Source organism: Capra hircus, chromosome 21 (assembly GCF_001704415.2).
Source record: "Capra hircus breed San Clemente chromosome 21, ASM170441v1, whole genome shotgun sequence".
Classification (NCBI taxonomy): Eukaryota; Metazoa; Chordata; class Mammalia; order Artiodactyla; family Bovidae; genus Capra; species Capra hircus.
The window spans coordinates 46,897,836-46,918,914 of record NC_030828.1 but is presented as its reverse complement, the minus strand read 5'-3'; the positions used below and the strand labels follow the sequence as shown (position 1 = coordinate 46,918,914).

At 33.0% G+C, this 21,079-nt stretch overlaps 1 protein-coding gene across 5 annotated transcripts in view; it reads right to left on the bottom strand.

Moving 5' to 3' along the window:
• The window catches only part of MIPOL1 (mirror-image polydactyly 1), a 299,801-nt gene that overhangs the window by 226,269 nt on the left and 52,453 nt on the right, over window positions 1-21,079 (bottom strand). For 2 of the 5 annotated variants that reach the window (XM_018066479.1, XM_018066478.1), the window contains exons 2-3: window positions 16,673-16,810; window positions 16,020-16,098 (exon numbers count right to left, since the gene is read on the bottom strand). The exons of 1 other annotated variant lie outside the window; for it this stretch is intronic. In XM_018066479.1, the coding sequence (XP_017921968.1) occupies window positions 16,020-16,038 (19 nt within the window). In that variant the 5' untranslated portion in view covers window positions 16,039-16,098; window positions 16,673-16,810. Of the gene's footprint in view, window positions 1-16,019; window positions 16,099-16,672; window positions 16,811-20,758; window positions 20,841-21,079 lie in introns of those variants that run through there. 2 more of the 5 variants (XM_018066476.1, XM_018066477.1) reach the window with 2 other exon arrangements.

The window sequence follows — 21,079 nt, the reverse complement described above, 5'->3', positions numbered from 1 at the left end:
TTTAATTTTAAAAAGCAGGTGAATCGCACCTGCTTGTTTATGATACCTTCTTTAACTTGTCACACTTAAAATCCTTTTGAGGCAGAAGAGTAGTTTTACAATAAAAACAAAATAGAGAAACATAAATAAGGTACCCCTCACAAAGCACTCATTCTTCCAGAAGAAATTCTTTGCTTATATATATATATAAGCATACATATGCTGAAATTAGGTATAGCCAGTCATACACTCCAAGTCCTGGACATTCAGTCACTCAGTTGAGTCCAACTCTTTGCGACCCCATGGATTGCAGCACACGAGGTTTCTGCATGCCCCATGGCAACGCCTTATCAATTGCTTCAAAATCTTAAGTCTTGACTCTCTGACCTTGTTTTTGAGAAAAATATACCGTTATCTGCAACTTGTCTCATGTTTTCACCTCTGTGTTTCTGGATGTAATGCAACATCTCTCTTCATTTAGTTTTTTATTTCTGACTCTGAGTGCTGACTTCACCTCATCCCTGGTATCTATACTGCTTCTCATCACCACATTTATAGCTCTCTTTCTTACTTCAGCTTCTCTCTCCTGGGCTCAGTCATGCACTGAGTACACAGGCACTCACTCTTTGCAACCCCATTCACTATAGCCCACCAGCATCCTCTGTCCATAGAATTTTCCAGGCAAGAATACTGGAGCAGGTTGCCATTTCCTACTCCAGGGATTGAACCCACGTCTCCTGCACTGGCAGGTGGATTCTTTACCACTGAGCCACCTGGGAAGCCCCCACTTCAGCTTACCTAATGTCAAATTTTGTGATCCCTGAACTCTTGGTAAATCATGGTCTTTTCACCTGTGAATGTGTTATCTTCTTCAAACTGAGAGCAGACATGGAACCTTGCCAGTAAGAGGGTTCTTTACTGATCCCTCCCAGATCCGAGTAATCATTAACTCTTGAAGTATTATCAAAATAAACTCATAAAGTTCTAACGCACTTCTGGATTTTAATTCTAAATGTTTAATACTTTTGAAGAATTCATACTATGTGATTTGGCTCTATTTCTGGATGTTTCTAATCTTGTTCTGTAATAAAAGGTTTTAGATTCCTAACTGAAACTGTTCATCAGATATTTGGAGACTGATCTGAAACTATCCATATTATTCTACTGAGAGTTTAATTTTACTTTAAAGTAAACAAGCTGACTTATAAAATTTTCCTTCCTGTCTGCCTTTTACTTTTTTTTTTTTTTGGACCAACCATTTTAGCAAATCTTCCTTAAATCCTCTGAATGCTCTCAACAGTCCTCTACTCTGCCATACTGCGTTACCTTATATCAAAATTTGATCATTTGTATAGAAAGTTTGACCCCATAATTTATTTATTCATTAATTTAACGACTTCCCTGGTGGCTCAGATGGTAAAGCATCTGCCTATAATGCGGGAGACCTGGGTTCAATCCCTGGGTTGGGAAGATCTTCTGGAGAAGGAAATGGCAACCCACTCCAGTATTCTTGCCTGGAAAATCCCATGGATGGAGGAGCCTGGTAGACTACAGTCCATGGGGTTGCAAAGAGTCGGACGTGACTGAGCGACTTCACTTTCACTTTTCACTTTCACTTAATAATAATCCATGGAAATGCCACAGTGTGATATGTCCTGTGATAAGTGCTGGGAAAACAAAGATGGGTGAGAAACAGATTCTCCCCTCAAAGACTCTACAGTACAGTGAAAAAGATGTAATCGAACTGATCTAATAATTTGAAGACAATGTACTAAGCAGCATGCTAGGGCTACCAAGACCACAAACAAAACATACTAGACATCCTGATGCTCATCTGGAAGACTGTGGGATGATTTCACAAAGGCATTTATTCTAAAACATGACAAATAGAAATATGCAAAGTAATGGGCTGTCAAAGGGTTTGAGTTCAGTAAAGAAAAAGCTGACAGACGGTAAGAATAAGAGAACAGGAAGAATGAGTACAAAAGAGAAGGAATAGCCTTAGGAAAAACAAAGACATCTGGTGTTTTGAAAGGACAAGATGCTATACTTGAGGAATAAAAACCTGTAAAATGCTTAACACTGTAAAGACAAGATGTGGTAGGTCTGGGAATGTGTTGATTAAATAGACTGATGATGAAGTACTTGGAGAGGAATAAATGAAGGTATCAGGGTACAGGGAATGCTACCTTTCAAGACACTGAAGTCATTCGGAGAAAAAGGCAAGCAATGGAGACCAGAGATGAAAGACAAATGCAGAAGACCTCACTGGCTGCATAAACATGCTAAAGAAGACAGAACCTGATGAGAAAGCTGACTGATGGTAGATAACAGTCATCTCTTTCTACCGTTTTACTTTGAAATAATTCCAGTCTTATAAAAATGTTGCAAATATAGTACAAAGGGTTCCTATATAACCTTCAGGCAGATTCCTCAAATGTTAACATTTTACACTTGCTTTATTATTTATTCTATGTCAGTCTACCTGCACATATATATTTTTTTTCTGAAACATTTCAAAGTAAGTTGTAGGCATGATTCACTGACATTTCAGGTCAAATATTAAGATGGGGCTGTACCATACTTCATTTTACCAAGTTTTCTTTACCTTATTCAAAGCTCAACTTAAATTCAATTTCTGAGTTAATATCTTTACCAACCAAGAGAAAATTGCATTTAGTTACTCTAATTCAGTCTTCAGTTACTTTTCCTAAACTCTGCAGGCCCAACAGAAAAATTTTTACCAAGTAATAACAGGTTGATGCTACCAAAAACTTTAGTTGAGATGCTGTCTTACCCCCATCACTTGAAAAAAATATTGAATTAGCAATATATCAATAAAGTGTAGCAACAGTGAAGTTATGGGTCTGTTTCATACACTATTCAAGTACAAATATGAGACAAATGTTTAAAAGAACAACTCACTTCCGATTCAAATTTACCTCTAGGCAGATGAAAACACTCTATTGTGTTGATGCCTCTCTCTCTCTCTCATGGTTTGAAATGGAAACTCTGTAACTTTCTTTAATAATTTGCTTCAGTGTTGAATCAACGTCATTGTCAATCGTTCCATCATTAGGACTAACAGAATTTAAACTATTTAAATTCATTTCTTCATATGAACTTAAGAATGTTACCAATCTTTTCTTCATAATTCGTGTCTATGAAATCTAACTTTCCTCAAATAACATGAGATTTTTTGTGATGACTAATAAATCCCTTTATTTATTTGCTCTTCTGTGGGCATGCTGTATTAATTGGACATATGAATTTTAACTACTTAAAACAAATGTATTCTCCAAAATTTTTATAATACAATATTTTTACATGCTATCTAATGTAATCACTGCCATGTAAACCTATCCTGTCACCAGTGAAAATAATGTTATAGAAGATTATTACTCAGTATGCTTCAAATGCCACCTACTGCTATTATTAGAGCCAGTTTATTCATCTGGGCAAACTGGGTGAATTTAGTAACAACTTTTTAAAACTCTTAATGCATGTGCCTTGGCTGGCTGTATTATATGGTGTGAAGTCCCTGTGTCTTCCTAGTGGCTTTCATATTGTTTCAGTGGATCCTTTTCATGATCTAACAAATTCTCCCCTTACCGCTGGAGGTATCGGTATTGTCAACCATTTCAATGTCAGTGTTGCTATCACATTCTCAACTCCTTAGTCTAGAAAATTAACAGCATCATACTATTTCCTAACCTAGAAAAGAATGCTTTGGGATCCCCTTTGACATCAGTTCTCCAGACAATTATACATTAATGTATAATATACTCAGCTACACTGATGCCATCCAAGAAATCATAACTCAGGGCCCAAAATAACTGTTACTTCACAACTACTATACAGAAGTGAGGAGGCAGTTAGAAATCAAATAGGGATTCTTAGAGGCTGGGAAATTCTGTCCTGTCTGGCTTTGTAAATAGTTTGTGACAACTGGTATCTGTGTAAATGGATTTGATGGTCCCCTGGGGGGTCAATACTGTTTACAGAGCTGTTTCTTCAGAGTGGTTGAGCTAGAATTGTCTCTAGGGATCTTACAGGGGTTACTCAGAATAGCAACATCACAGGTACCTGAGAGCTCAGTGGCAGAAAAGAGAAAGAAGGATGGAGGTGTAACAGGCAAGTGCATTCAAATAAATGTATGTCTTGCTCCTTCACATGCAGGCGCTACTCAGGGGCACTGACTATCTAAAATGAACCATAAAAGAAGCAATTTGTAATTGTGTTGTCTGACACCTGCTAACACAATTGGTCATCACTTCTTTATAATCCATCTTTCTTTTTTTTGAAAAGGTTGTTACGTTGATAGTAGCATTAGATTTTATAAATATAAAAAGAATGAAAATCTCATGTTTATCGCTTCTTTCTTTTGTATACTGTCACTACATTATGTAAAAACATCAAAATGATAAGATTTTTTTTTTTACTGTTGAATAAGTATAAATGTGATTTCATGATGGATTTACTATAGTCCCACATTTTAAACAGAATATGTCTTTTTTCCAAAGGTTAAGAATTTTTCTAAACAAACATTAGCCCCTAATAACTTCTACCAATTCCTTAACTAAGTTACATGTAGATCACCTATCTCTATATGTATACAAATACTCTTTACTCCCTTTACTAAATACTTCGGACTATTTGCTTCCTTTAATTTGTGTGGGGTGATTAGTTTTCCACATAGATGCATATATGAGCTTTTCTCTCCCTGAACATAAAAGACATCAGAAACTTCTGCCATATTATAGTAGCTCTACTTAACATGAGTGAGTACAAGAGCAAAGTTCAGACCTTCCAAGTAGAATATTGGTGTATTTAGAGTTTCCAAGCGAAACCAAAGTGCATGGGCTCTGAAGACAGACCTCAGAGTTTGAATTCCAGCTCTACAACATAGCTGTATGACCTTTACCAAATTAATAAACCTCTCATCAATTTCCATATCAGTAAAAAGCACACACAAAAAAGCACCTACCTCAAAAGGTTATTATGAGAATTAAATTAGTTAAATTATACAAGCTCTTGGAAAAGTATCAGCATAGAAAACACACTCAATAAATTTTAGCTATTATTATTTGCAAGTATCTACTTGGCTAAAAGCAAAATATTTTATTAAACTGCAGTAAGAATACATAAAAATATAATTGAGAAAAAATTTTCTATTTAAATCAAAAGACATGAACGTGGAAAATAAATAAAATGCTACTTTGTTCAATGAGATACATACAAAAAAAAAGAAAATACTTAAGCTTAATTACAACTTGTAGTTAATACATAATGGTTTAATAAAGTATGTATAAAATTATAAAGCTGAAAAATTACAAAAATAACAGAACTTCTGTCAGAAACTCAGAAATCCTGACATTAGGGAAAAGATCCTGAAAGAAAAATCCATCTCATAGCAAGAAAATTAAGGGGATATTTCTGTAAATTCACTCCCACAGCAGGAAAATAAGGAATTTAAATAGCATGTTTCTGTAACATAATTCGAACACTACTATACTGGCACATGTAATTAGATATGATCAGGACCATAGGTAATATATCACAGGTACTTATTCTTCAGAGATTCTAATTTAGGAGTCACAAGAAATTAGGTAGCTTCTGGATCTTTGGCTAAAAAACTGCAAACTTGTTACCTACGTATTGTTTACTCTCTCGGGGTGTTTTCAATTTATTGTTTGGCTTAACCAGCCTTATGAATAAGAAGAAGATACTATAACTTTAATTTTCATTGTTCTGTATTCTAATTGCTCATATTTCAAGCATTTAAAGCACACGGAGCCATTGGCTATTATGTTGAAAAGCACAGATACACAGTTTTGTGTAATTCTAATAAGGTGTATCATATATACTGATGGGAGGTCAAAAACATGTGATGGGGGAGAGGCTGGACATAGGTCTAAGATTTTAAAATAAGGCTTCATAAAAGTTTATTAACCTGAAAAATCATGAAACCTAGGAATGTCATATAATTTATTCATTTGGACATGAATTCAAAATAAACTATGTCCTTTCATTCCATTACATGGTTGTATCTCTAAATAAACATGTCAAAAAGAACTAGTGAGGTTATTTCTTCTTTGATTAAGACAATTCAATGGCTTAGTATACCACATTTCAAATTATCCAATGACTAGACATATAAATCACCTTCCTGGAATTTTGCTTTTTATTATTTAAAAAAGCTATTGAAGTCGTGGTACTAAACAAATTTTTTAAAGTTTTTGTTTCAAGCCTGAAACAGTCATGAACACATCGATATTCATTCAACATATTTCTGCAAAAACTGTTCTATTAAAGTATTTCAGCTTTCAAATTTTAACATTTTTCACCATATGAAGACCATGAACACAGTACAGTATAATTACCTAAAGCTTATACTACCTAACTTATGAAACTATCACATAAATTAAAGCTTTGTAAAAATTATATCATCCTACTTAAACCATTGCAAATATTATTTAAGCTAAAATGATTGTTAAAACTATCATAAAATTAGATTAACTAGCAGAATAGTACTCTATATTCTCTTTCTTCCCCAGTGACATGAACTATTTGGCTACTTACTTTATTTCTAATCTTTTCAACCTTTTCAACTTTTCCTAAGAATAATTTATGTAAAGTAATTAAATATATGAATCAACTAGGTAAGTCTTACATTTCTACCACTGCAAGTAAAATGGGTTTTTTTATTTATATATTTTTTGTTTGCTAAGTATGAACACATACTAATTGTCTATGAATTCAACAATTCCATAAAGCATTTATGGAAGGTAACCTTTTTAATAGCAATTGTAAAAAGGAGAAAAAATGATTTCATTACATATGCCTTTCATTTTATTTAAGATCATCTTTAGATTTGGAAAATAAAACAGGAGAATCACCAGTCAGATACTAAGTGGAAATCACTGAAACACAATGTTAGTTCTAATGGATGGATGATTGTATTTGGTCTTTTGAAACTTTGAAGTATAGGTAAGTCTTGATCACACAAATTAATAAATCCTAAAGCTGGAGTTAACAATAACCATTACACCCAAATTCTGCAGCTTAGCCCAGCCAATTTTTCAAAAGGTCAGGTTGTGAACTGGAGAAGATCAGGGAGGTCCACCGCATAGCTTTGTTGCCAGGCATCTCTCGTCTGGATTGTTGCAGGCATTTATTAGTATTCGTCAGCAGACTCAACAGAGCAAACAAGAAATTCAAGCACGAATAATAAAATGAAATGCTGCTATATAACCCTTTGTCATTCAGCAAATATGGGACTTTTTAGCTACATTGTTCCTAAACCTGGGTTACTACTTTAATTTTTCTCCCCAGTGCTGACTGAATGAGTATGCATGTGTGTTAAATGCAGAGCTCCCCTAACAACTGCAGGACTGCCATTTAATCTGTTGGTAGATGGACCATTTCCTGTGGGAACCCTAGCTATGATTTCCAGATCCACCAAATAAATCTCAGATTAAGATTCCAAATGAAACCTGCCTTTGGCAGATAAAAAATGTCAAGATGGATATAAACAGTAAAATTATAAATTATCTAGGTGTTGCATGACAAACCAATGTTCATTTTTTTGTTGACATGTGCCTAGATATCAAAACTATATGAGACATTCATCAAATGTCACACTTTCATAATATTGGAGGCATCATTAAAACTGTTTGACTAAGGACCTCAAAGTGTTTAAGCAGTAGCTCAAAAGTATATTTGTGCAAAGTAGAAGAATAAATTTACATATCAGCAGCAGCTCATAAGGGATGGGTAAATATTCTGTTTATCTCTCATTGTAATTCAGGTTACTTTAAATACAAGGTTTTAGGAAATCATTACACTCTATATGGCATCATTACATAACTTTCTATGCAAATGATATATGTTTTATTCAAATTCCCCATTTATTTGGTAGGGGAGGGAACAAAAGGAAAAGGTAAGGACTCTCATTTTATTAATCAACTGTGACTACTATACTAATGTACATCATCATCACCATCTTGTTAGTACTTTTTAACTTTTTAAAAAAGCATTAAATACCTGAGACAAAAAAAAGCCTGAGAAAAGTAAAAATTATCTATGTATATAATCTATTTATTTCAAATGACTGTGGTGAGAAGCAGAGACTTTTAAAAAAGAAAAAGGTAAAGAAGGACCAATATAGAACCTATTAGAGACCAATGGTCTATTAAAAATGCAGAGGAAGTCTCCGATGCTAGTCTTCACTGCATTCTCAGGAGATCAAGGACTTCTTTTTTAATGAAAATTTTTGTTTTGTCTTTGCTCTTCTTACCTGGACTAATGCAGCATTGTCCTGATGCTGAAATATATCAACTGATTTAAAAATATAAGCAATGAAGGTTTCTGAAGGAAAAAAATCAGATTTGCTGAACCAAAATCTTTTAAATTTTAAACTCTTATAAGCAACTGAATAAAAGCCTTCAGTGACTCCAAATTCGGCAACATTTGGTTTCCTGATGAAGATTCAAAAATCATTTAATCTACTTAAAATAAGAATTCCTTGAAATTTGTAAATTCTTTACACTTAATTTAATCCATGGAAAGGATACAAAATATTCTGTATTCCATACTCAAAATGCTAGAATTTATACACAATCCTGATTCTTTCAGAACTATTTCTCCAGTTCTTCCTATTAGATTTCCTCCAATACGTGTTGTGGATTCAAGGAAACTAAGGCTAAATAAACCTTACCTATCCTAATCTGTTAGGGATCAACATTAATCTGAAAATTAATCTGAAACAGAGAGGATAAAACTTAAACAGGATAGTAATTAAGGAAGGAAATAAGAGTATTTTTTGCTTAATTGTGAATATATTTCTAAACTCAAAATCAAAGAATGTCTACCATGTTTTAGAGTACATCACATTATTTTAAGTACAGCCAGTGAAACTATTAAAAAAGAGTATTTGGTTTTTAACTTCAAACATATTTAATTCTCAAAAACTAACATATTCAGTGTCTATACAAGTATAATTTTACCAATGTGAACTGATTACTTTTAGCTTTTCATTCACTAGCATCCTGATTTTAAAGCACAGAAAAGTTTCAATACGTGAAGACAAAATAAATTTAAAATGATGTCAAAATATAATTTTCTGAAATAATTACTTTTACCTTACATCTTGTCAGCACAATTTTACCATTTGGCAAAGATTATCAATTTTTACCACAAAGCTTCTAGACTATGAAATAATCTATGCAACCAATTTCAAAATTTTATAGCTTGATTTTCTAAATTTGTTTTTTATTCCCCAAGAAAAAACAAAATCACAAAAGACAAAACATGAAGAAAATCTGTATCTGAAGCTTCCTCCCAGAAGATAATGATGTCTTACATGACAGGTAGTTTAGATTAAAACACAAATATCTACACATACTAAACCCCAAATTTTATATTCAACTTCCACATGTATTTACAACCAAAAACAGTGAGTAGATGTAGTCACATCAGTCCTACTCTACAAACAGTCAGTCAACCTGAACCAACTGTGTAAATGGTCATAAATTCAGTCTATACACCACAGTATATTGATTCAGATCAACAAAATCAACAAAATGCCAAAGCACACTCAGGACAATCATGCTAAGCTGACAAATGCAGCCACTGTGGAGACCATAATAACCACCTTAAGTATGATCCACTGAAATTCCAATTTCTAAAAAGTTTAAGATTCAATAATATTATATTGAGATTTGCGTCATAAATATGTGTTCCAGGAACTGGTCTGGCATGAAAGGGCCCTAATCAGAAATGAATGGGGACTTTTATCAAAGAGCTCATATTCTTAAGAATGGAGAACTTGAAAAACAAAGCCAAAAGCTTTTGAAAAATTCAAGTAGTTTTTTTCTATTTCAAAAAAATGTATTTTCATGGTCACAAATATATTTAAAACACCTCTTTAAAAGCAGAATTGCATTTCCTTAAATCAAAGAAATAGTCCCAAGTTGTAAAAAGAGAGGATCATACTAATAGCATAAAAATGGAGAAGTAGTCCTATTAAAAAAAAAATTTACCATTTTTCATGCTTAGTCTTAGTAATTATCATTTTTACAAAATGAAGGACTGAAAGGGTAGTAAGAATTCCATGTGAAGAGTATACACTGAACTGACATAAAAGACTCTAAATTTAGTTTCAAAAAAAAGAAAGAAAAGAAATAAAGAGTCCTATTATCTCCCCAAATTTTCCCTCATTAAGAATTTATGGGCAGGTTTATCAACTGTAGCAAATGCACCACTATACTCAGCTGTTCTTGTGTGGGGTTAGGTAGTAGGTGTGCAATGGGAACTCTGTACTTTTTGCTCAGTTTTGCTGAGAACTTAAAGCTGTTCTACAAAATAAAGTCTTTTTAAAAAACTATATAAAAAAATATAAAAAATATATATGACATAAATTCATAAATGTGAATTACTAACAGCAGAAATTATAAATCCCAAAACACAGTTTATAATAAACTTTATAACCAGCTAGAAGACTAAGTTGTCCTTATAAAAATTTTTTGGTTTTCCATTACATTTTTCTAATGAGGCCAGGAATCGTGACAGAATCATTCATATCAACTCTAAAAGATAAAGACACTCAGAATCTCATTTATTTTTATAAACTTATTTTTTAAAAGAAATTATTTTTTTTCTAAAAGAGCAAACCTCAATCATGCTTTTAAGGGTATCTTAGCATTTCCTCTGGAAATGAATCAATCCTTGTTGGCTCACTGCCAGCAGTCCTAAAACCACTCTCAAATATTCTCAATGGTCATGTGTAAGAAACCACCAGAACTCTATTAAGTTAGAACCTATGGAGATAAATAGTAAATTTAGGCAGACCTTGACATGCTCTTTTTTTAACCCTTCTATGGCAAAACAAAAATTAGAAATGCGTTCTTATATTCACCCTTGCCAAAAGGAAAAGGCAAATTGTATGATGTCACTAGTATGAAGATTATTACTGCAATTGGGATTTCAATACAGACACAATTAGATTTGACCCTAAATGATTATTATTGATTGTATATTCTATTCTAAAAAATATAAATATACTAAATATAAACTATACTACTTTGAAAAATATCAAGTTTTTGATATTGTGAACATGATTATCTAAAGAGAATAACTTCCTATAAAACTAATAATAACCATTTCAAATACTATTATTTGTGTTCTTAATACTTCTGAAACTTTTTTATAGACTATCTTTCACAGCTGGGTAGAAGAACAATGATGCAATCACCACCACTTATCTAGGCAATATAAAATATGTCAACAATCTTATTTTTTTAAGCATCTGTAAAGACCATTACTACCACTACATTATTGAAAATAATTATTCTGGTATATGAAATTCATATTAAACTTGTTTCCTATTTCAGGTATTGTAGCAGGGCTTTTACATACACAATCTCTCATCTTCCAAACTCTCCAAAAGGAAGTATCTCCCTGTTCCATAAACAAGAAAACTCTGGTTTGAAAATTTGCACCTAAGTCCAGGTAGGTAGTTAGTAGAAGATTGAAAAATTAAAACACAGGTCTATCTAGTTCCAAAAGCTACATTCTTTCTACTATAACATGTTATTGAAATTAATAAATGCATTGGTTCTCCAGTGATAATTTTCCTTTAAATTTAAACAAAAAGAAAATTAATGAAAACAAATTGTCTTACTCATTCAGGGAAAATAAACCATTACTAACTAGAATGACAATTATTAAGTACAATTCAAATCCCGTAATTCAACACAGAATAAATAATTATGTGGACAGTTCCAACACCTTGAATTTCAAGGAGTGGCTAATCATAATGTCTAAGGGATTCATTTTTTCCTACCAGCTATCTTGCTGCTAGAAATGGATGTCCATTTTACATAAGTTGCTGTTTCCTTCCTCTCTGCTTTAAGACAGTTTATGAAGATGACATGAAATTCTACTATTATCATAATGATCAAAGACATTTAAAAGCATCCAGGTTGTTTTTCTATAGATGTCACTCTTATAAAATGTTTGCAAATCATACAATAGTTTTAGACGTAATTCAGTTACAGAACACTATATGGGCAAAAAGTAAAAGAACACATAATTTGTGAAAAGAGAGAAAGATAAAACAACCAATAATAAAAGAGGTTGAAGGTGGCACACAGGTTCCAAATGCCAAGCAAAATCAAACAGTATTCTGACTCAAGAAGAAACTAACAAACTACTTATAAGTTACCTTTGCTAGGTTTTAGTCCTTGTTATTTGAGAGAAAAACCACAAAAATCATGGTAACAAAATCATGTCCTCTTTACATATAAAGAAGTTGCTTTTTACTTAGAGCAGCAAGATAAGATTTTTTAAAATATTTGCTAACCTCCAAAAAACTGCAACATGTAAGAAATCTATTGACATAAGCAGTCTAGAAGGCTTTCAACTCAAGTTTCAATTGAGACAATGATTTAGAATTATGCTCACCTTTTTAAAACTATGCTTAAAATAGTTTTTAAAATGTGTTTCACATTTAAATTGAGATAATACATAAGTGAAAACTACTCTGTGTATAAAACAAATATTAAATATTAACTCCTAAAATACTAAACCTAAAAATATTTAAGAAACTCATAAATTTGAAAGGTTTTTGTTTAAAGATTCTTCAAGCTGTATAACTCCTACCATTTCTTACCCTCAATTGGTAAGAAATATTTAAAACACAGCAGACAGTGTTTAATTTGGGTAGGCACAATAACCTTCTTTAACCTTTCTTAGGGAACACTGACCCCTAAAGGTTCTAAATTTAAACAAGTTTAACAATATTCTAAATTTAACTGGTATCCAGACCTCATTTTTACCATTATCATAGGTGTATATTCTTATGGCACACATGTTTATTCATAAACCACACTTAAAATTATTTCCAACAGACTGTTGTGTACTACAAAACAACCGTATTTTTGCTAATTTAATAAAAATCACCAAAATTTAAGAACTACCCAGTAATTTATCATACTATTCCCAATAATTACTCATAAGAGATTTCTGATGCCCAAGACTTTTTTCTAACATTGTTAAGTAAATAATAAGTATATGCTTAAGACAGGCTAAACAATCAATCATATAGTAACTGGTTCTTTCTGAGGGTTAACTTTACATACGCCCTTTGACTGCGCCATTTCACTTTTTTTCTTCAAAAGCAGGGAGGAAAAAGGAATATTGAAAAAGAGAAGGCTTTCATGAAAGGACAAAACATCATTTACTTCTTAAGTAAGCCAGAAGATGTTATCAATGTTAACTAGACAACACACAAATGTTGTCACCTATTGCTTCCACAATCTAAAATTTTGTTCATTCAGGGCTGGGTTTGTTTTTTTTTTTTTTTAACTACCCAAAGAAACTTGTACAGTTTATAGATGTCTTTCACTTATCCTATCAATCTCAGCTTTACATTTTCTAAACTGAGAATAATGATAAAAACCAAGAAAAATGTAAATCATTTCACCAGTGAACGTTGTTTACCTCATCAAATCTTTGATGTCAAATATTTCAGCAATGTTTCTAAAACAAAGTTAGGAAAAGAATGACCACTTCAGCATTCCTTATAATGAAACTTGTAAGATGATGCAAAATATAATAAAAGTTATTAATTAGCTCCGTTTCCTTAAAAATTAAGATAACTTTAAATAAAATAAGAATAGCCTATGAACATTTGTGTTAGCAGAGCTTTGAAGCAATCTGTGCTTTATGAAAAATCCCATGAACCTTGATAACAAAAAAGTAAATGTATCGGTTATCACAAAACTCAAAAGATACTCCATTTACCTGTTCAACTTTATTTGTTAATAACGTTTCATTAATAGGTCCTTAAGGAATGTCTTAGTGCTATTTCCAATGTCCAAAAAATGTCTGTAAAAATGCAAATTTTCTTAATGATGTTTCAGTCACGTCTCCTGCAGTCTGCCTCCTGCAAACTATTTATGCATCTGTCTTCAGCCCTAAAACCTTCCTCTCCACAAGTGTCCTAGAGCTTCAGCAGTTCCCTTCCTTAACATTTCTCATGGTTGTTTCACATTTATGAGAAGTATTTCCTCTACAGTCCCTACACTTTAGAGATATTAAAAATAATTCCTTTGGCTCCTTAAAGATCCTTTGGTCTATAATGTGAACCACATGGCTTTCATAGCAACGTGACCTCTGAACAGGGAACAAAGCAAGAAGGGCATTGTTGTTTACTTCCTCTTTTCTTATTTTGCACATACATTGAGTAAGAACTGCTTTGAGTTTTTCAAGAGTGTTTGCCTGCTTATCTGCATAAATGAATAAAAACAGCTACAACAAATAGTTTCCTGCTTCACCCCAACACATCATTATCACAAGTTGAATACAAAGAGAGTAGACTAAAATCAAGTGCCACAAAATCCTTCCACTAAAGCTATTAACTTTTCATTAAAATCTTTAACTATATACATTACTCAGGTACTACTTGCTATTCCTTTACACACAATGCAATCGGTTACGTGGATACTAAACTCAGAACAGTAACCTAGAATCATAAGAGAAAGGTTGCTAACGGTACGCATAAATGACAAGAAAATCGATAATAGTATGAAATCAAAAACAAATGGAGAAATCAAAAAAGATATACTCAGTGCAGCATCCTTCTGTATCTCAAAAGAATGTGTAGCTATTAACTGATTTAGCTCAAGGATGACAGAAGAGTTCCCTTAAATGGCCTTTAACCTTCCAAAAAAGGTAACAGTGTGGTTGATAAACGGTAAAGAAAGCCCTGTTGAAGGAGAGGGGAAAGAGAGATGTGTGCAATGTTTCGACAATAATTCTATTTGGAAAAATTTAGAGGACATAAAAATGACGAACATAAAATTTCAAGTCTTCAACTACACGTCATACTATATTCAGAATGATTTGTTATCCAAGGATTTCAGATTTGCAACTGTATCCAGATTTAGTGTAAAAGACCTCAAATAAACACCAAACATTTTTAAAACCTGTCTGTGTAGCACTTATTCTACCTTGCTCTACACACAGATGGGTGTCCTCTACTTATCTACCTACGTTTGTTACCTACCCATCCATCCATCCATCCATCCATCCATCCATCCATCCATCCATCCATCCTTCCACTATTTCTCCCTTTGGCAGGACATCTCTTTGTCTGTCTGTCTTTCAGACTGTGTTTCTCTCTGACTGCTCTCTCCTCTGCCTGTGCACATCCGCTTTCCTCTGCACATCTCTGCGAGTGTCTGTGGCTCTGACTCTTTAGGGAGAATCCCCCTTTGACTGTTTTTCTGTGGTTGTCTCTGAGTGTGCCTTTTAGTGTACAAGTGTCTCTGTATGTGTCTCTGTTTTTCTGTGTATGTGTGTCTCCTCTCCATACATGTCTGTCTGTCTCTGCGTGTGTGTGTATCTTCCATGTCTCTTTGTGCTCACCTCTGTCTCTTTCTGAGAGTGTCTGCGTGTACCCAGGTGCCCCCCTCTCTCAGTGTGTCCCTTTCCCGTCTCCGCCCAACTCCTCTCTCTCTGTCACAGGATGTCTGTTTCTCTTACTCCGGTACTTCTCCATGAGTCTCGGGATGTGTGTCTTCTTGTGTGTATCTATGCATGCCTCTCTCTCTGCGTACCTCTATATGTGTATCTGTGTCTTTTTCATTGAGTTTACCATCTCCCCCCTGTGTCTGTATCTCCTTTCTCTGTTTGGGTTTCTTTCTCTGAGTTTGCCTCTCTGCATGCATTTCTCTACTAGTCATTCTCTCAATCTCCTCTAGCACTTTGTGGCTGTGTGTCTTTCTCTTTGTGTGTCTGCTTTCCTTTTTCTCTTTCAGTGTCTCTTGCTCTGTGCCTTTTCTCTTTCTCCTTGTGTCTCTTTTGCAGAATGTGGGTCTTTCTGTGTATACTTCCTTCCTTGCGTGTGTGCGTGCATGTGTGCTTGTGCTTATCTGCTCCTGTCTAATACACTGGTTAGAACAAACACACTTCATTCAGTGCCTTAAAGTAGCACATCACCTGGGGTTTGGTATTAATACCTTAAAAGTCCTTACCTTTTGACCAGTCCTCCATTTGCACTTCTGTCCTTGTTTGCTCTGGCAATGTCTCTGGTTTTTGCGCCAAGATTTGAGGCTAAAATAAAGCCAACTCTAGATAAATAAACTTAAAACAATATAGCAGAACACACCTAAATCTTACCTTTGTTTAAGAGATAATTTACAGGATAACTGGTTTTCTAAAACACTTATAATAGGACAATTAACTGTATATTTCAACACGTGAAATTAAATCTTTTTTCTCAGAAAAAAAGTTCTTTCATTCACACTTACATTTTAGTAAATACAGTTCAAGGGTAAGTGTCTAGACATTCTTGCTCCTTTGGTTAGGGAACTATTCAATTTATTTAACTTCAGTCTTCTGCAACTATTAGCACAACTTCAACAATTGAAGAAAAATAAAAATTTTACTCTCTTTGTCGTAAGTTTATAGCAAAAATTTCAAACTTATTTATTTGAAATTTATTTTCACATAAATATTTCATAGTGTGTAATTTTAAAATGTTACTCTAATTTTTTTAAAGGTTATTTTCAGCTTGTGGAATTATTGGTATTTCTCTCTTGCATTTGTTTTCATAATAAATATGATCAAAGCTATGCAAGTTCACTTTTTTGCATGCTTTTAAAGAGAATAATAAAATTAGATTCACCTCACAGCTAGAACTCTGCGTTCTTTAAAAAGTCCTCAAATAAAGCTGTAGCAAGCTTCTCCTATTCCAATTTTCTCTAAATATGTTGATCTGGAGTTGGCAATCTTTTTCTAAGTTCCTCATTTACTTTTGGATTAACTGAAAATATAGGAAGTTATTAATATCAAAGAAATATGTTCCAGTCAATGAAGCCATTTCCTTCCATATTGCCCAAAAAGGTTAATAATAATTGCAGTCTTTTAATAAGAGATTCATATAGCAAGACATGTAGAAAATACAGTCTTTAATAACCTCTGGAGTATTTTAAAACATGCCTTACAGGCCTTAATGTGCTTAGTAATATACTATTTAAAACCATAATTTTATCCCTTTGCGATATACAGTCACTCTTCCTCATCATTTACCCAGCTAATGAATGCCAGCAATTAGTAAAATGTAATCCCATTGCACAATCATTTTAATGCTTTTAGCACTCAGAAAAGTAAACACCAAATTAATACTGCTCAAGCCATATCAGATCCTAGTTGGAAGCAAGCAATTATAGTTCAGCTCCTCAGGTGTAATTAAATGATTGGAATGATTTAGTTCCATAAATGCAAGTTAATTCATAAGCAAGCAACAAATATACTGGGAGTAATTACAAGAAACATTGACAGTCTAAGTAGGGCTAATTCTTTTATGAGACTGATATAGTAAAATGCTGCCCTCTCCTGGGCATATAAGTGAATACTTCAGAGCCAAAAACAAAATATTTCCCCCTACCCAAAATCTAAGTTTTAAAAGGACACTAAAAAGGAAAAAAAAATATATATATACACATATATATATTTATATATAAATTTGACTTCATTCCTTAAGCAAAAGATTTTCATTTATGGCTTATTGTGATAATTTTTTCAGACTCTAGTAATTAGTGATTTTTCCATTCAAGTTCTGAATATGAGTCCCAAAACATACCAGGCAATTCCTATAATCTAATGAAACTAAATCATTCATATAGGACACTGGCTGCAAGTGAAACTTCTAGTTCCCTCTCGGACTGTCAGACCAACACCTATATTCTCTCACTGGTAAACCCTAACTAGACTGCTAGAGATTTAAGCTATGATTTTATAAGTACTAAAAATGGATAAGAAAATTAATCTCTGATGGATATAAAACAAAACACTCAGTATTACTGTGACTATACAAAATGGTCTAAACTAATTGTTTTTAATGAACTCCAAAAACAACAACAACAAAAAAGACCTACAGCACCTGTATAATATCATTACAAGCTCATTTTAAAACATAAAGAATAGCAGGCAGTACACAAAATAAAACACCCCAGTTTTACTTAAGCCATTCCCAACTTTTTACTTTTTTAGGCTAACATTCAGAACAAATTTACTTGAATACTACCTGATGTGTATCAACTAAATTTCTTTGACTATACTTTTAGAAATGTATTTATTACACATTTAAGTTATGATATAATCAGTAAGACTGTGTTAACACATATGTATTTGTATCACTAAGCCTATTCAGAATCATCCCTTAAACTTTGTACAAAATTGAACATATGCTGAAATATAAACAATGGTATAACAAGTGTTTAATTCTCCAATAAATGCAATAGATACTTGCAGGGGATAATGCTTATCAGTATCAATTTTTTAGTCCAGGAGGGAACAATATTCCTTTCTACTATGCTTTCAAATGCAGTAAAATAACTATATTCTAAGTCACAGCCTATGCAAACTATAAAAATAAACCAAAATATTAAAAAGTCCTGCCACTAAGTTTAAAATGTACAGCACATTTGCTTTGCCCTTGATGTCACAGTCTTATTTTTCAATTCATATCTTGTACACTGTAAGTTAATTGCTTTTGGAAAGTACTTATTATTCATGTAAAAATTAATGTGCCAATGTGTTTAAATCCTCTTAAATGACCATTCATGCATCTTTCTTCTTTAAGTACCAATGAAATCTGTCAAAAGACATCAATGCAAAATGGTCTTAAAGAAAGTTCTAATAGAGATTTTTTTTCTGCTAACACAAGATTTTCATATTCACCAACTTTACTTCAATTTCATTAATTTTTTAAGCTACTTTTAATAAATTCACCAAGTAAAATTTTTAGGCCCCATAGTCTGTCATTTGTGTTCCAGCTGACATTATGAATATTAATAACCGTGTTATCCTGATTAAATAGGCTTCATATGAAATCCCTGTGAATCCTATAGCTCAGACATCTCATTTTTCCAACTCTTTATGAATTTGGATTCAGACATTAAACTGGAAAAATCTTAAAAAACAGATTTAATGGCACATTTGCATATTGTCAAGCAAAAATTAGATGTTCTAATGATTCAAACAATTACAACTTACAGATCTACATATTGTAATAGAATAGAAGATTTTTGTAAACATGCAACATATTTTACACATCTATTCATTTTAGGACAAAGGATAAGACTAATAAGATTCTGATTCTTTTCCTCACACTCACCTTAAAGATTGATACCAAGAACTTGTTTAAATCAGAAATTATATCTTCATGTTAAAATTAGTGGGATGATTTCAGAGTAGATACATAAACTAGGCTACTTAATCAAAGTGCTAAATCATTATATCACAGACAAAGTATGTTAAATGCTTTAACATTACTAATGTTACCAGGTTCAAGCAGCAAAATAAAATCTAACAAGTTCATCTTTAAGTAATGTGGGAAAAAATTACCCATATAAAAAAGAAAAATAAAATCTTTACTATAACAGAACATATCATATCAGCATGTGTTAAAATGAAATCTTCTCCATCAGAGGCCTAACCTCATTCCTCCAAGTTATTTTTAAGTCTTGGAATAAGTGAAATAAGAAAAAACAAATTACAGTTAAGGAAACCACATACCACCTCTAACTACACTGGAATTTGAATGTATCTGCCTATATTTCCTACTTTCATGCTATCAAAAAATGGAGACTGAAAAAAATTAAACAAACATCTCCATGCTCTGAAATGGGACTTGACTCTCCTTGTTTACTCAGCAGTAAAACACTTGATGAAACAAAATTTGTTCTTTGACCAGTCTAAAATTTCTAATCTGCCTAAAAAAGAATGAGTAATTCTGACATTTATCCTTCAAAATGAAACAATGCTTTTTGGATAGAAAGGCATTTAAAGATGGGACTTCACACCCCAAAGTAACAATACCCAGGATTTTTTAAAACGTATTTTAAATAGGAGATTCCCGTCTACTTTCCTCCACAAAAACCACACATGGCAAAGGTGTTCAGCTGACTCTGTTTAACGGCTTTCCTTTTTCATAATGTCTCGGTAGTTTAATCACAAATTTGTGTAATTTGAATCCAGAGTATAAAGCTAAGAATCATTTCTAACTATAACTTAAATTATATGCAACTATAACAATGACAAATTTTGGATTTTCTGGATTGAGAAATGTTGATAATTTCTGCACTGGGATGGTTTCATTAAATGGCTAAAGAAGAGCAGTGTATTTCTGAGAGCCAAATATTATATCAGGTAACTCAACATACACAATATATGCATAAGTTCTACTGATGGATTTCCATCTTACTAGACAAAAGTCTCTCAAATATTCACATTCTCTCACAAAAAAGAATTCCTTTCACTGACTATCTCACATCACAGCCCACTCCCTACCAGCTCCAGATAATCCAAATTTCCCAGAGCCTGGGTAATCAAGAAAAGGTTTAGGGAAAGGGAGAAAGGATAAAAGTAGTCAGCTGCCATCGCTATCAAGATTGTAAATGCATACACTATTGGATCCCTCAGGTCATCTACAAGTCTTTTAAAAATATGTAGGACATATTTTTACATATAAAGATATACATTGAAGCAGTATTTATTTGGTATGAGACAATACTTATGCTCTAGTCATTCTGAACTTCTTTCTATTCCTTGAACTCACCAAGCTTATTCTTGCCTCAGAACTTTCATACTTCCCTAGATTGCTAAACCATTTTCTTCCATCATTTAGGCCTTGCTCAAAACTCATCTCTTCAAAAGGTTTCGTCTGGCCATCCTATCTAAAGTAGACACTCCTCTCTCATCACATTACCTGTGTTACTACTTTCATGAAGCCATCTGTTTGGGTTTTACTTCAGTGTTTATGATATATATCTGCCAAGGGTGTATATGGAAGTTACATTCAGGCATAGCCCTTGTTTTTGTCTTTCATCTGTATCCTTAGAAGGGTGTCTGGCATACAGTAAGTAAGTATTTCAGTATGTACTTGATGATCAGGCAGGTGGGCAGAAGATGTGAAGATTTTCTCAACAAGCATCTGTTATGCACCTATATATTATTTGTCAGCCAACCGTTCTAGGGATTAAATATAAAATAAATAGATAAGGCAAATAAATTTCCTACCCAAAATAAA